This window comes from Carcharhinus amblyrhynchos, chromosome 5 (assembly GCF_965287045.1).
Source record: "Carcharhinus amblyrhynchos chromosome 5, sCarAmb.v2.hapA, whole genome shotgun sequence".
Lineage (NCBI taxonomy): Eukaryota > Metazoa > Chordata > Chondrichthyes > Carcharhiniformes > Carcharhinidae > Carcharhinus > Carcharhinus amblyrhynchos.
In genome coordinates this window covers 106,410,768-106,425,751 of record NC_137328.1, presented here as the reverse complement: position 1 = coordinate 106,425,751, position 14,984 = coordinate 106,410,768, and the positions used below count along the sequence as shown (strand labels likewise).

At 41.9% G+C, this 14,984-nt stretch overlaps 1 protein-coding gene across 1 annotated transcript in view; it reads left to right on the top strand.

Annotated features, from left to right (window-relative positions):
• snx25 (sorting nexin 25) overlaps positions 1-14,984 on the top strand; it is a 217,221-nt gene that overhangs the window by 100,455 nt on the left and 101,782 nt on the right. The window contains exon 5 of the mRNA XM_080189403.1: positions 10,869-11,044. Coding sequence (XP_080045529.1) covers positions 10,869-11,044 — 176 coding nt within the window. The remainder of the gene's footprint in view (positions 1-10,868; positions 11,045-14,984) is intronic.

Sequence of the window (14,984 nt, the reverse complement as noted above, 5' to 3'; positions counted from 1 at the left end):
TTGATCTTGGTTTTGAACAAAGCTCGGCACAACATTGAGGGCCGAAGGGCCTGTACTGTGCTGGACTGTTCTATGTTCTATCTAATAGGGTGACCAGAACTGTACACAGTACTTTAAGTGTGGCCTTACCAATGCCTTGTAAAACTTCAAGACATCCCAACTCCTGTGTTCAGTGTTCTGACCAACGAAACCAAGCATGCTGAATGCCGCCTTCACTACTCTGTCCACCTTTGGCTCTGTTTTCAAGGAGCTATGAACCTGTACCCCGTGATCTCTTTGGTCTGTAATTTTCCCCAACGCTCTACTGTTAACTGAGTAAGTCATGCCCTGGTTCAATCTACCGAAATGCATTAATTCACATTTATCTAAATTAAACTCCATCTGCCATTTGTTAGCCCACTGGCCCAATTGATCAAGATCCCATTGCAATCGGAGGTAACCTTTCTCACTGTCACTATGCCACTGATCTTGTGTCATCTGCAAACTTACTAACCATGCCTCCTATATTCTCATTCACATCACTAATATAAATGACAAATAACAGTGGACCCAGCACCGATCCCTGGTCACAGGTCTCCAGTATGTTGTCTTACAGCTTGAAGGTGATATTACCCATTAGTGCTGAATTAAAGGGCCAGTGGCATTAAATCCAAGAGTTGCTGGGTGAAGACTTCAAAAATTCACATGATTGTTACAGCTGATGCAGAATCAGATTCAGACCAGGACCCAGAAGTGAAAAGTGTCCACTCCACTCGAACCCACGTACAAAAAGTTGAGGATTCGGCAAGAGAAAATGAGCAAGAAATACTTGAAAATACTAGAAAAAATATTGATACGTTTGGAAGTTGGAAGTATTGCACTTCATGTTAAATGGCAACAGGCCTGTCTGAAGTAGAATAAAATTCACTGTCATGCCCCACTCAACGGCCGAAATAGCAAATTAGCAATGTTGATACCTAGATCGTGACAATGAAACAATGGCTTTGAAAGATTGTTTCAATCAAGTATTTCACTGAATTCCTTGTTCCCAAAGTGATTTATACCATTGTTTTTATTTCTCACTGAAATAAGTATATAACAATGTAGCTAATTTAAATAAATTAAACAATTGCTCTTGAAGTTATGAAACTTAAACCGTGTGATTTTTCTACTTTATCTCACATTCCTACAGTAACATTTCTTTCTAGAGATTGTGCCTTGTAGTAGGAGCCCTGGGATTCGTTTGTTGTTATTGCCTTCAGTGTTATCTAAAGTTAAAGTTTATGACACAAGTAAGCTCACAAAGTTACTGTGAAAATCCCCTAGCCGTCACAGGCCAGCGCCTGATCCGGTACACTGAAGGAGAATTTAGCATGGACAAGCCATCTTTGGGCTGTGGGAGGAAACTGGAGCACCCTGGAGGAAACCCACGCAAACATGGGGTGAATGTGCAGACTCCACACAGTCAGTGACTCAAGCTGGGAATCGAACCCGGGTCCCTGGCGCTGAACATAAGAACATAAGAAATAGGAGCAGGAGTAGGCCATCTAGCCCTTAGAGCCTGCCCCGCCATTCAATAAGATCATGGCTGATCTGTCGTGGCTCAGTTCCACATTCCCGCCCTCTCCCCATAACCCTTAATCCCCTCTCTTATCAAAAACCCATCAACCCGCGTCTTAAAAATATTTAGCGAGGTAGCCTCCACCACTTCAACAGGCAGAGAATTCCAGAGATTCACGACCCTTTGAGTGAAGAAGTTCTTCCTCAACTCCATTCTAACCCCCCCCCCTTTTATCTTGAGGCTGTGCCCCCTAGTCCTACTGTCCTTTCTGAGCGGGAAGAGTCTCTCCACCTGTATCCTATCCATCCCATTCATCATCTTATACGTCTCAATGAGATCTCCCCTCATTCTTCTAAACTCTAACGAGTACAAGCCTAGTTTATTAAGCCTCTCCTCATAGCTCAACTCCGGCATCAGCCTAGTAAACCTCCTCTGCACTCCCTCCAAGGCCAAAATATCCTTGTGTAAGTACGGCGCCCAAAACTGCACACAGTACTCCAGTTGCGGCCTCACCAATGCCCTATATAGCCGCAGCAAGACCTCCTACTTTTATATTCAATCCCCCTCGCTGTGAAGGCCAGCAACCCATTTGCCTTCCTGACCACTGCTGCACCTGCAAGCTGGGTTTTTGCGACTCATGCACAAGGACCCCGAGGTCCCTCTGCACCGTCGCCTGCACTCCTAACCACTGTGCTACCGTCCCATTCTAGTCTCTTAGTCTGAACCTTTATCACCCAAGTATTTCTCTTGCAATGTGGCTCATTCACTACCTGTGGCCTGTTATCTATGTAGATCATATTGTAAATTTGTTTCATTTTTATTCTCCGATTTTCTGCCCTTTCCTACCTATTTACCTTAACTTCCGCACTTGTAATGATCTCTTTATGCTGGAAAAACCCAAACTTTAGGCTTGATTCAAAACTTCAGTGAACATTGGAGGAGGGTTGTGGGAAATGAACAGTGGAGGTAGAACATTCTATGAAATGGAGTTTCAGGGGAGGAAGTTGGGCCCTGCCCTCTTTCCCACTACCCAGTCAGCTCCCTGCACCGTTGGTTGGATAATTCACCCTGATATAAAGATTCATGTGTCTTACCATTTTAAAACATTCCTGAATTACCATGAACTTGGCCACAGGAATATAAAATTTTTAATTTCCCCCAGATTGCGCTTGCTGTGTATTACATGACACCTTTCCCGTGGTATTGCTCAAGATCAGGTGTATCATAGCGTTACACTATGCAATGTGCTATGAAACTTATCAGGAAGTGGTTTTACTTTTCATCTGTTCCTTAACGGGTTGAGGTATTGTGTTTTAAGGTGACGTGCCTTTTTAAGGCACACCTTGTTATTTGAGGCTAATTACGGTTGTCGAGGTAAGTTTGCCTTGTGGTACTTCTAGTTCACTGTACAGATTTCTGACATAATTGGATGCTGTTTTCTGAATCACATATTTGATTGATTTTTCCTGGATTTTTCTCAGTACTGCTGTGAAGAAATCCCAAAAACGTCAAACATTTTTTTAAACTGAGTGAGATGGCAAACATCCTGAGAAAAATGTGCCGGATAAAGTACAGATAGCTGCTTTTCCCAATGGGTGGCAGCCAGGACTCGAAATGCTGAATTTCCTATTATGCCTAGGGCAAGCACTTTCTCTTCCGGTTACAAAGTTCCATTCTTTGCAATATTTTGATCTCTTGTAATGCCTCTAAAAATTGCTGGATAGTAAAAGATTACAACCTACCTACCTCATCTTGGTAGCTGCAGGATACCACAAAAAAATTGAGTTTTTGACCAATCTTGGCAATCAGTCTGTCACTTATTCCTGTATGATGAGGTGAGATAAACCTCTTGTAATGGAAACTTTTAGGATCATTGGTTTTAAAAATATTAAAAGTGGAAGATTGTCACACCAGAGGCACGAAATTTAATTCAGTAATGTAGCATGTATCGGGTTAGTGAAATCTTAATTTTTCAGCAAGCATAGGATACCAATAGATAGAGATGGGTTGCTATGTGTCCTCTTGTTATTGATCCCTGTACTTGAGCAGAAAAGGCTTAAGTGGCGGACCTCATTGTGGGGTCAACATTGAGGGATATAGATAGGATAGAGGGGCATAGATTTAAGTAAGGAACAGGAGATTTAGAGCGGATTTGAGGAAAACTTTTTCATCTGAAGGATGGTGGAAATCTGGAACACTCTGCCTGAAAGGTGATAGAGGTGGGAACCCACAATGCGTGGAGAAGCATTTAGATGCGCATTTGAAATGCCCTTGCACATAAGGCTATGGACCAAGTACTGGAAAATGGGATTAGGATAGTCTTTGACTGGTGAAGACAATGGGCTGAAGGGCTTCTTTGTGTGCTGTAAACCTATGACTCGAGTGGGAACAGTTTTCCTCTGCCTACTGTGTCTTAGACACCTCATGATTTGAGAGCCCCTCATCCTTCTCTTTTCCAAGCCCAACAGTCTAAACTTCTCCAACCTATCTACATAGATGAAGTTCCTTATCTCTGGAATCATTCTCCTGAATCTTTCCTGCACACTCTCTATAAACATCTTTCCTAAAGCACAGCATGCAGAATTAGACCGATGTTTAATCAGAAAAAGATATGAGGGGCGGTGAAGATTTTTTTTCTCCACTGAGAGTTGTCAGGATCTGAAGAATGGGTGGAAGCTGGCTCTGAGGGACATGGATGGCTGCTAGTAGTTGAGGAACATATAGGGGCTACAAACAATGTGGGACCAAGCACTACTGCTTCTTCCAAGAGCTAGCATAATGGGCTGAATGGCCTCATTCTGTGCTGTCTCTATGGTTATAAGGTAAGGTGAGAGAAAAGTCAGTGTAAAATAGCTTATTCAATGGGTCTGGCTGCCATTCAAATAGAATGATCTCCTGCTGTATTGAACCCGTTAAATACAGTTTGAAATTAAGAATTGTATAAAAGGAAAAATCTGGAGGATGCAGAAGTTGGCCTACCTCCAGTCACTTTGTCTCTTATTTTCCTATTGTTCAATGCATTTGATTTCCTTTCTTTGTTGAATCCAGTTCAGCCTCTTTGCTTGCACTCCATTCTTGTCTCTCAAAGTTAATGTCATCAGTTACCAGCTGCAACATTTCGGGCTTCTCCTTTCTCCATTCAGCTGCATTCAGGAATATCTCGAAGTTCAAGTGAAAGAGCTCTGTTGAAATAAGACCTTGATAATAAAATGGCTCAATTGTAATGCAGGCTTAGTGCACCTACCAAAAACTATGACCTTCCTTTCTAATCTGTGGACAGAGTTGCGCTGAGTCTTCTCGACCAGCAAGTGATGCTAGTTTAGCGCTAACCTGAGTTTGGACTTGGCCTCAGAATAGGAATAATGAGAGACTAGGATTTCTGGAAGTGTCGAGAGTGTTGGAACTGATAGAGGAAAGAGCACACTTTTGTAGGTCCAGATTTGTAAATCCAGAAGGAATGGAATTTAATGTCAAACACAGCAAAATGGTACTCGATTCTTTTTCATTTGCTTTGGATGGATTTCTGAAATCCACATATGCTGGAATTGCACCATTGATTTTCACCAGTGAATTTGACCTCTTAGGTCGTGAGCTGAAAGAATGAGTGTAGTTCTGACTGATTTGGTACTTGTTTTGAAAAGTCTCATCAGTTCTTTCAGAAAATTGAAACTATTGAAAATAACGAGAACACCTTACAAGTAAGCTAGTCATTGTGTTGACTCCCTGCTGTACTGTAGTTAAATGTCTTGTCTCTCTGCAAATCTTTTTATGACATGGCACCTTTCCACAGCGTGACTAAGAAATTCGCTGTGGGGAGTGGGAGTGAGTCATTGCCATGTACTCTTCAGTGAAAATTTCTTGGGAAGGCACCTTCTCCAAGTGGTACAAAGTAAGACTTAAATGCTGCATTTAAAAAATAAATTGGTAATATACAGGCTATTATGTTATAGAATCCCTACAGTGCAGAAGGAAGTCATTAGGCCCAATGAGTCTGCACCGATTCTCCGACACAGCGTCTTAGGCACTATTCTCGTAACCCCATGGATTTACCCCACTAACTCCCCCCAGCCTGCACATTTTGGGACACTAAGGGGCAGTTTAGCATAGCCAATGCACCTAACCTGCACATCTTTGGATTGTGGGAGGAAAAACACACAGACCTGAGGAGAACATGCAAGTGCCACACAGTTGCCCAAGGCTGGAATCAAACCTGGGCCCCTGGTGCTATGAGGCAGCAGTGCTCACCACTGCTACCATTACAGAGTAAAAATGATACAAAATTGGAGTAAGGTAACTGACTGACAGAAACATATTTCCCAGAACAGGAGTAAGTCATTCGGCCCTTCAAGCCTGCTCTGCCATTCAACCTGATCATGGCTGATCCTTGATTTATAAATGCCATATTTCCCTTTCCCCACGTTTCCCTAAGTACTATTAAAATCTTAAAAAATCTGTCTTTCTTGAATGCATTCAGTGACTTGGCCTCCAGAGTTTTGTGTGACAGAGAATTCCACAGGTTCACTACCCTTTGAGTGAAGAAATGCTTGCTCATTTCAGTCCTAAATGGTCTACCCCTTATCCTGAGACTCTCTGCTGGCAAGAGAATTCACTTGTTTTGGTGCATATTTATCCCTCAATCAACATCGCTAAAATTGGTTGATACACATGGGACCTTTGCAAGTTATCTGGAATATGTACTTGAATGTGTACTACAATATGTACTTAAAGCTCTGAGGGGACATAGCTTTAAATTGAGGGGTGATAGATATAGGACAAATGTCAGAGATAGGTTCTTTACTCAGGGTAGTAAGAGCGTAGAATGCCCTGCCTGCAACAATAGTGTATTCACCAACATTAAGGGCATTTAAATGGTCATTGGATAAACATGATGGATGATATTGGAATTGTGTAGGTTAGATGGGCTTTAGATTGGTTTCACAGGTCGGTGCAACATTGAGGGCCGACGAGCCTGTACCGTGCTGTAATGTTCTATGTTCTACAACTCTTAATTTGCTGAAAAGCATTTTGGATGTCTGAGATGCTTTATGAATGCAAATTTGTTCTTTCTTAGTTATGTTATGTATGTGCAACTATGTACACTGATCCAAAGAATCTGTATTAGATGCATCGTTTGCTTTGTACACTCATGCCAGTATTATATGTAATGTTGATGAGGTTTGTCGAAAATATTCAAGGATAATACCATGGACTTCAGTAATACTTTGAAGATGATTTTAAAAACCTTCAAATAAGTATTTTTAAAAAAAACTTTTTGATAGAAAGATCTTAAATAGTGTTGCACAGTGGATTCTGAGCTTGAGAACAAGCAATGCAAAATTGTAGAACTTGTTTTTACGGATACCATATACATGTATTTTTATCCACGTCCCTTAGCCACTCAGTATTTATACATAGAATATATATATATAGGATATATAAAAAAGGATAGTAAGAGATTTTATAAATATATAAAAAGGAAGAGGCTGACTAGGGTGAACGTTGGACCCTTAGAGGATGAGAGGGGGGACTTAGTGGTAGGGGATGGGGAAATGGCTGAGGCCTTGAATAACTTCTTTATTTCGGTCTTCACGGAGGAGGACGTGAATAGTTTGCCGGGTGTTAGTGATGGAAAGATGGTAGGAGTGGAGGGCCTGAATGACATTATTGTTACTAGAGAGGCAGTGCTCGACAGACTGGAGGGACTGATTGTGGACAAATCCCCAGGACTGGATGGAATGCATCCAAGGGTTCTGAAAGAAATGGCGGAGGTGATAGTGGATGCCTTGATGATTATTTTCCAAACCTCGCTAGATACCGGGGAAGTGCCGGAAGATTGGAAAACGGCTAATGTTACGCCGTTGTTTAAGAAGGGTGGCAGGCAAAAGGCAGGGAATTATAGGCCGGTTAGTTTAATGTCTGTTGTAGGTAAAATGTTAGAATCCGTGGTCAAGGAGAAAATAGCGAGGCATCTTGAGGAGAATTGTTTGATAGAGCAGACGCAGCACGGTTTCGTTAAGGGGAAGTCGTGTCTGACGAATTTATTGGAGTCCTATGAGGATGTGTCCAGAGCGGTGGATAGAGGAGATCCAGTGGATGTGGTGTTTCTTGATTTTCAGAAGGCGTTTGATAAGGTGCCGCACAAGAGGTTGTTACAGAAGGTTAGGGGGCATGGAGTTGGGGGTAGGATGTTAGCGTGGATAGGGGATTGGCTGTCAAATAGGAGGCAGAGAGTGGGGGGTCAATGGGTGCTATTCGGATTGGCAGTTGGTGACTAGTGGAGTGCCCCAAGGATCGGTGCTGGGGCCTCAGCTATTTACCATTTATATAGATGATCTGGAGGAGGGAACCGAGTGTATGGTGTCGAAATTTGCTGATGACACCAAGATTGGTGGAAGGGCAAATTGTACGGAGGGTGTGGAAAGTCTGCAGAAGGATCTAGATAGGCTGGGCGAATGGGCCAGGAACTGGCAAATGGAATTTAATGTTGGCAAGTGTGAAGTTGTCCACTTTGGTAGGAATAATGGTAGGAAGGACTATTACTTACATGGCGAAAAACTGCAGCATGCAACAGTGCAGAGCGACCTCGGGGTCCTTGTGCATGAGTCACAAAAACCCAGCCTGCAGGTGCAGCAGGTGGTCAGGAAGGCGAATGGGATGCTGGCCTTCATAGCGAGGGGGATTGAATATAAAAGTAGGGAGGTCTTGCTGCAACTGTACAGGGCAGTGGTGAGGCCGCAGCTGGAGTACTGTGTGCAGTTTTGGTCGCCGCACTTGCGCAAGGATATTTTGGCCTTGGAGGGAGTGCAGAGGAGGTTTACTAGGCTGATACCGGAGTTGAGGGGGTTGAACTATGAGGAGAGGCTGAATAAACTAGGCTTGTACTCGTTAGAGTTTAGAAGAATGAGGGGAGATCTCATTGAGACATATAAGATGATGAATGGGATGAATAGGATAGAGGTGGAGAGACTCTTCCCGCTCAGAAAGGACAGCAGGACTAGAGGGCACAGCCTCAAGATGAGGGCGGGGAGGGGGGGGGGGTTGCAGTTTAGAACAGAGTTGAGGAGGAACTTCACTCAAAGGGTGGTGAATCTCTGGAATTCTCTGCTCGTTGAAGTGGTGGAGGCTGCCTCGCTAAATATATTTAAGATGCGGGTTGATAGGTTTTTGATAGGCAAGGGGATTAAGGGTTATGGGGAGAGGGCGGGAAAGTGGAACTGAGCCACGACAGATCAGCCATGATCTTATTGAATGGTGGGGCAGGCTTGAGGGGCTAGATGGCCTACTCCTGCTCCCATTTCTTATGTTCTTATGTTATGTTATAGCATCAAACAGGCCGTGCTGATACTTATGCTGCTCTTCTCACATCTTTAGAAGCTGTTAAAAGCTATTATTAAATACACTAAAACAGGGCAATGGTGAATGTGACTTCTTTATTCAAAAGAGAAGAGGGACAGAAACCAGGAAATGACAGGCCAGTTAACTTAACATCTGTCAGAGGAAATACATTGGAAGCTATTATTAAAGACATTATAAAAGGGTGCTTTGAAAAATTCAGTGTCATTATCCAACATGGTTTTGTGAAAGGGAAATTATGTTTAGCCAATTTATTGAAGTTCTTTGAAGTAGGAATGTAGGCTGTGGATAAAGGAGAACTGGTGTTTGTACTGTACTTAGATCGCCACAAGGCATTTGATAAGGTGCCACATCAAAGGTTATTCTGGAACGTAAAAGCTCATTGTGTAAGGGTAATATATTGGCAAGGATAGAAGATTGGCTAGCTAACAGAAAAGAGAAGGTAAGCATAAATAGGTAATTTTCTGGTTGGCAAGATGCAACAAATGGTGTATCACAGGGATCAGTGCTGTGGCCTCAACATTTCACAATTTATATAAATAACTTTGAAGGGACTGGAGGTATGGTTGCCAAGTTGCTGCTGATGCAAAGGGATATAGACAGTTTAGGTGAGAGGGCAAAGATCTGGCAAATGGAATATAATCAGAAAAATGTGAAATCCATTTGGTAGGGAAAAAGCAGCATATTATCTAAATGGTGAAAGATTGCAGATCTCTAAAGTGCGGAGGGATTTAGGAGTCCTTGTGCATGAATCATACAAGGTTAGTATGGAGGTGCAGCAAATAATTTGAAAAACCAATTGAATGTTGTTATTCATCTTGAAGGAAATTGATTATAAAAGTTAGGGAGGTTAGGCTTCAGTTACCCAAGTACTGTGTTTTTTTTATTCAAAGAAGGATGTAAATGTGTTGGAACAAGTTCAGAGAAGATTTGACAGACTAATACCTGAAATGGACGGGTTTTCTTCTGAGGAAATGTTGGACAGGCTAGGCTTATATCTGCTGGCATTTAGGCGGAATCTTGAATGTTAAATGTTATAATCAGATCAGCCATGATCTTATTGAATGGTGGAGCAGGCTTGTGGGGCCAAGTGGTTCACTTCTTCTTATTTGTCTGTTCCTACGTTCTGTAACTCTATCAGCATAAGCGTCAAATGCCAATCTGCCTGCCCCTTAAATGCATCTGTACTTTTTGCCTGAATCATTCTCTGGCTCTACACTCTCTGGCTGAAGAAGTTCCTTTTGAATTTCTTATTTTTTTGGTGATAATCCTACTGATGATCCTTAGAATGGCAAGAATCAAAATCTGTGGCTGGGATGATAAGGTGTGCAGGGCAGTCTCTTTGGTTGACTTCAATTTTTTAGTTGGTATAGACCAGGCGAATATTGTCCTGGCGCCCAGTTTAATAAAAAAAATACTGGTGACGTTTGTTTTAAAATTCAAACACTAAATTTCTGTCTAATCCTTGTGTTGTTCATTATCACTTTAAGCCAAATGCTCCTGAGGGCTAGCTCTGAATGTGTGGGATAGCTGATAACCCTTGAATATCGCTTCGTATCCATTCAATGACAGGAGAAATATTCTAAGTTTAATATTTGTATGACAAGGTCTGTACTATTCATCAAAATGTTATGATATGGAGTTGCTGGCGTTGGACTGGAGTAGGCACAGTAAGTAGTCTCACAGCACCAGGTTGAAGTCCAGTAGGTTTATTTGGTAGCACGAGCTTTCAGAGCACAGCTCCTTCATCAAGGAGCAATGCTCTGAAAGCTCGTGCTACCAAATAAACCTATTGGACTTTAACCTGGTGTTAACTACTTAGTGCCTCAAAATGTCACATACTTAAGGTTGTCCATTGCATTAAAATTTCAACTTAGGACAAATTTATAGTACAAAACTGAGCAGAATATTGAGCATTGTCCTATTGTTGTGAAACTTTGTTGGTTTAACACTGCCTGGTTATTATTTCTTTTAGGCAAGAAGAGCAGCAGCCGAAACCCTTCCATCTACATCCATGCTTGAAGAGCGTTGAGGATGAGGGCCAATTTCTGCGCACATGCTCACGGGTGCTGGTTCTTTGTCTCTTAAACACAAAAGATGTCGCTTCTCACAGCCTAAAGATTGTTCTTGCAGAAATATTAGCCATGAAAGGTATGTGCAAGTCCTTGGGGAATTTAGGTTGCTTAAGCAAGCTATAACTGAGTTGTGCCTCAATCTGTCATGAATCATTTTACTATCCCCACTAGAAACTTAAAGTCTGAACAGAAAATCCACTAGTCACGGTGATTAATTTGCCCAGATTAAAGGAGTGCCCTTTATTGCAATAAATGGGAAAGCTAGCAAAAAAAAATCCTCTTATGTTTGGGTATTCAATCTGCAGTGAAATCTTACTGAAACTTTAAAGGAGCTGTTACCTCTTTAAATTCAACGGAATCATCTTGCTAGTAATTATTTCATTTGGATTGCTTATGGCGAGTTACTGCACTTCAGTGGGGTAGGAAAGGTAATTATTTTGAGGTGATTCAGGCTAAATGGATGGTGCTTGCATCATTAGTTTGGTTAGCTTTATAATGTACCCTGTTGTTATGTCATGGAAAACGGGAGGTTGGGGGGGCCTAACTGGCAAAGTTTTTTTTTTGGTGCTGGCAATGCCCATCCTGAGTTATACTTGAGGTACAATTGAATGGCTTACTTGGCCATTTCAGAGAGCAACTAAAAGTGTCATATTGGATTTCATTCCCTAAAGAATAATAGTGACAACCAAGTACAACAGTTCAGGAGTTTTGTTTATTATTTCTGATGCTAGCCTTTTCTTATTTCGGTCCTATTTACGTGTTTGAATTTGTGCTGTGGTGGGTTTTGAACTCGTGCCTTTAGATCATTAATCCAGGCCTCTGCATTACTAATCCATAACATATCCACTGCATTATCGTCTCCCTAATGTTTTGCTTTGGTTGAGACCCGGGTGCCAATCCCATGATATATTAGGGAGAAAACGCTGTTATCTTCTTTCCGTAATTCGTTCAATTGACTGATGGTTCCCATTATGTTCCTCTCTTAATTTTCTGTATTTTGTTCGAAGTGCACTATACTGCATGTTGCTGTGGCTTCTTGCTTCTTTAGTCCAACTCAGCTAGTTTTCTGATGCATTTAGTTTGTGGATGTTCCCTGCTCAATCCTAAATCAGCTTCTTGCTTCACTCCTGTGAAGATAACAATCACCTTGGCCGTGCCTGTTTGTGGATCTCAAATTCTACACTGAAAAATGTTATTCCATACGGTATTCTTTCCACTTACAAATTGAGGTGATTTAAAAACAATGACAACTTGACTGTCTCAAATGCAGCTGCACAAACCTACAGGCTAATTGTTGTTTAAATTGTTCAAACAGTGAGATGATTTGGCATTTTCTCCTCTATTTCATTTGGGAGTTTAGTATGAATTTGCCTTTCAGGCTTGGAACAGGCTGAATTGTGGACAGTATACGTAAATATACTTCCAGAAGTAGCATCCAGACCCCAGACTGCTCATAAATGAAAGGGCAGGAGATTGGCTAATGTTGCTTAATTTGAAATTGAGTGGAATAAATCAACTTTTATCATCCTAGTATCCTTGCTTTTTAACTCGGATCCTTCAATGTGGATTCTGGTACTGATTGTCTCTGATTCCTGCTCTGCTCATTTAGAAATATTCTAAAGTTGTGAACTTAGTTTGGAGAAACTTGAGTTAGTGGCAAGTGTAAATACAGTGTTCAAATGAAGTTCATGGCCTCTGAGACATAGGTAAGAAAAGCAAAATGAGTGAAGCTGCCTATCCAGCTGAAGAGAGTAGATAGGTATCCTATGGTTTTTTTCTTTTCCCAACCATGATTTAAGTACTCATTTTCCACAAGAAACATTTTGACATCTGTGGCTATGATATAAACCTGTTGTCATGCATTCTGCTTCAATGGATTTGCACCTTTTCTAGATTGGAGCATGGAAACACTAAGATGTTAGAAGAGATGGAACCATGCATCTGTTAGTTTTGACAATGTTTGAACAAATAGGCAATTGTTTGGCTAATGCAGCAGGACCAGGATCACAATCCGGTGAAGTTGCTGCAAACACTGATGTTCTGTGCCAGCTTGACCCAATACAGGCGATGTTGCTCACATTTTTCCTGTGCCTCCAGTTTTCACAAAATTTGTCAGACCTGTGCCAGCTCGGCCTTTTCCATCTTTGGTGTCATCTGTGGCTCAGTTGGTAGCATTCTTGTTTCTGATTCAGAAATTCAAGTCCCACTCCAGAGACTTGAGCACAAAAGTCATGGATGACACTCCAGCGCAGTACTGAAGGAATCTTGCACTGTTGGAGGTGCTGTGTTTCAGGTCTGGTATTATATGGAGTCCCTGTCTGTCCTAACAATCCCATGGCCCTGTACTGAGGCATCATCTCCTGTGTCCTGGTCAATATTTCTAAGAACACTTGAACTAGGAGCAGAAATAGGCAATTTTGTCCATTGAGCCTGTTCTGCTATTTAATACAATCATGGCTGATCTCGGTCTCAATTCTACTTCCCTGCCCTTCAAACCTTTATTAATTAAAAATCTGGCTTCCTCTTTCTTAAATTTACTCACTATCCCACCATTCCCACGCTCTGGGACAGTGACTTGCACAGACTCTCAACTCTTTGAGAGAAGTAATTTCTCCTCATTTGTTTTAAATCTGCCATCCTTTATCCTAAAACTAGGGCATCTTGTTTTGAATTGCTGTACAAGAGGAAACCTCCTTTCCAAGGCTACTTTGTCAATTCTCCTTATCATCCTGTACTCCTTAGTTAGATATCCCCTCATTTTTCTAAACTCCATGGAGTATAAGGCTAATCTGCCCTATCTCTCTCCATAAGACAAACCCCTTATCTCTGGAATCAATCTACAGTAAGAAGCCTCACAACACCAGGTTGAGTCCAGCAGATTTATTTGGTAGCATGAGCTTTTGGAGTGCTGCCCCTTCATCAGGTGAGTCACCTGACGGAGAAGATCCCTCTGCACCAAAGCACTCTGAAGTTTCTCTTTGTTGAGATGTTAATTTGCCTTTATATTCTGCTTACTAAAATGGATAACCTCTCATTTATCCACGTTAAATTCCATTTGCCAAATTTTGTCACATTCACTTGACTATCCGTATTGATATGTAAATTTCTTATTTCATTATCGCAACTTACTATCCCACTTACTTTAATGGAATCTGCAAATTTGGGCATGGTACCCTCTATTCCTGCATCTGGGTCATTAACATAACTTGTAAAAGTTGGGGCCTGAAGTCCAAACCCTGTAGCACCCCATTAGTTATATCTTGCCAACCAGAAAAAGACCCATTTATCCTAATTCTCTGCTTTCTGTTGGTTAACCAGTTTTCTATCCAAGCCAATAAATTACCCCAACCCCATGTGTTCTAACTTTGTGTATTAACCTTTTGTGTGGCATCTGGAAGTCCAGAAACACTACATTTACAGGATTCCCACTATGCACCTTGCTTGTTACCCTCAGTAGCATTGCAGAATCAGAATCTTGTTATTATTGCACTGCAGTTTGTAGGAGCTTGTGGACACAGTTGCAGCAATGTGTACCTTCTCTAAGACACACTGCAGGAAATCAGCAACGCTCCTTCATAACTCGCAACTTCTATCACCCAGCAGGACAAGGGCAGCAATTGCATGGGAATACCACTACCTGCAAGTTCCCCTCCAGATAGTCACCATTCTGTCTTGGAAATATATCACTGCCAGTGGCTCAAAACCCTGGAGCTCCCTTCTCGACAGCACCAAAGTGTGCCTTCACCACATGGACTGCAGTGGTTCAAGAAGGCGCCTCATCACCACTTTCTCAAAGGCAGTTAGGAATGGCCAACAAACATTGGCCTTGCCAGTGATTCCCACAAACCGTGAAAGAATTGAAAAAGTAAGAGTAATGGGTGAAGTTCAGGAAATGTTTTTTCCCCTCTCCACCCACCACGCCCCCAAAATTCCTACATCGGGCTGAATTTTCCCAACTTTGAAAATATTTGGGAGGCAGGACCATCCATTTCCTGAATCCAATGGCTGTCATAGTG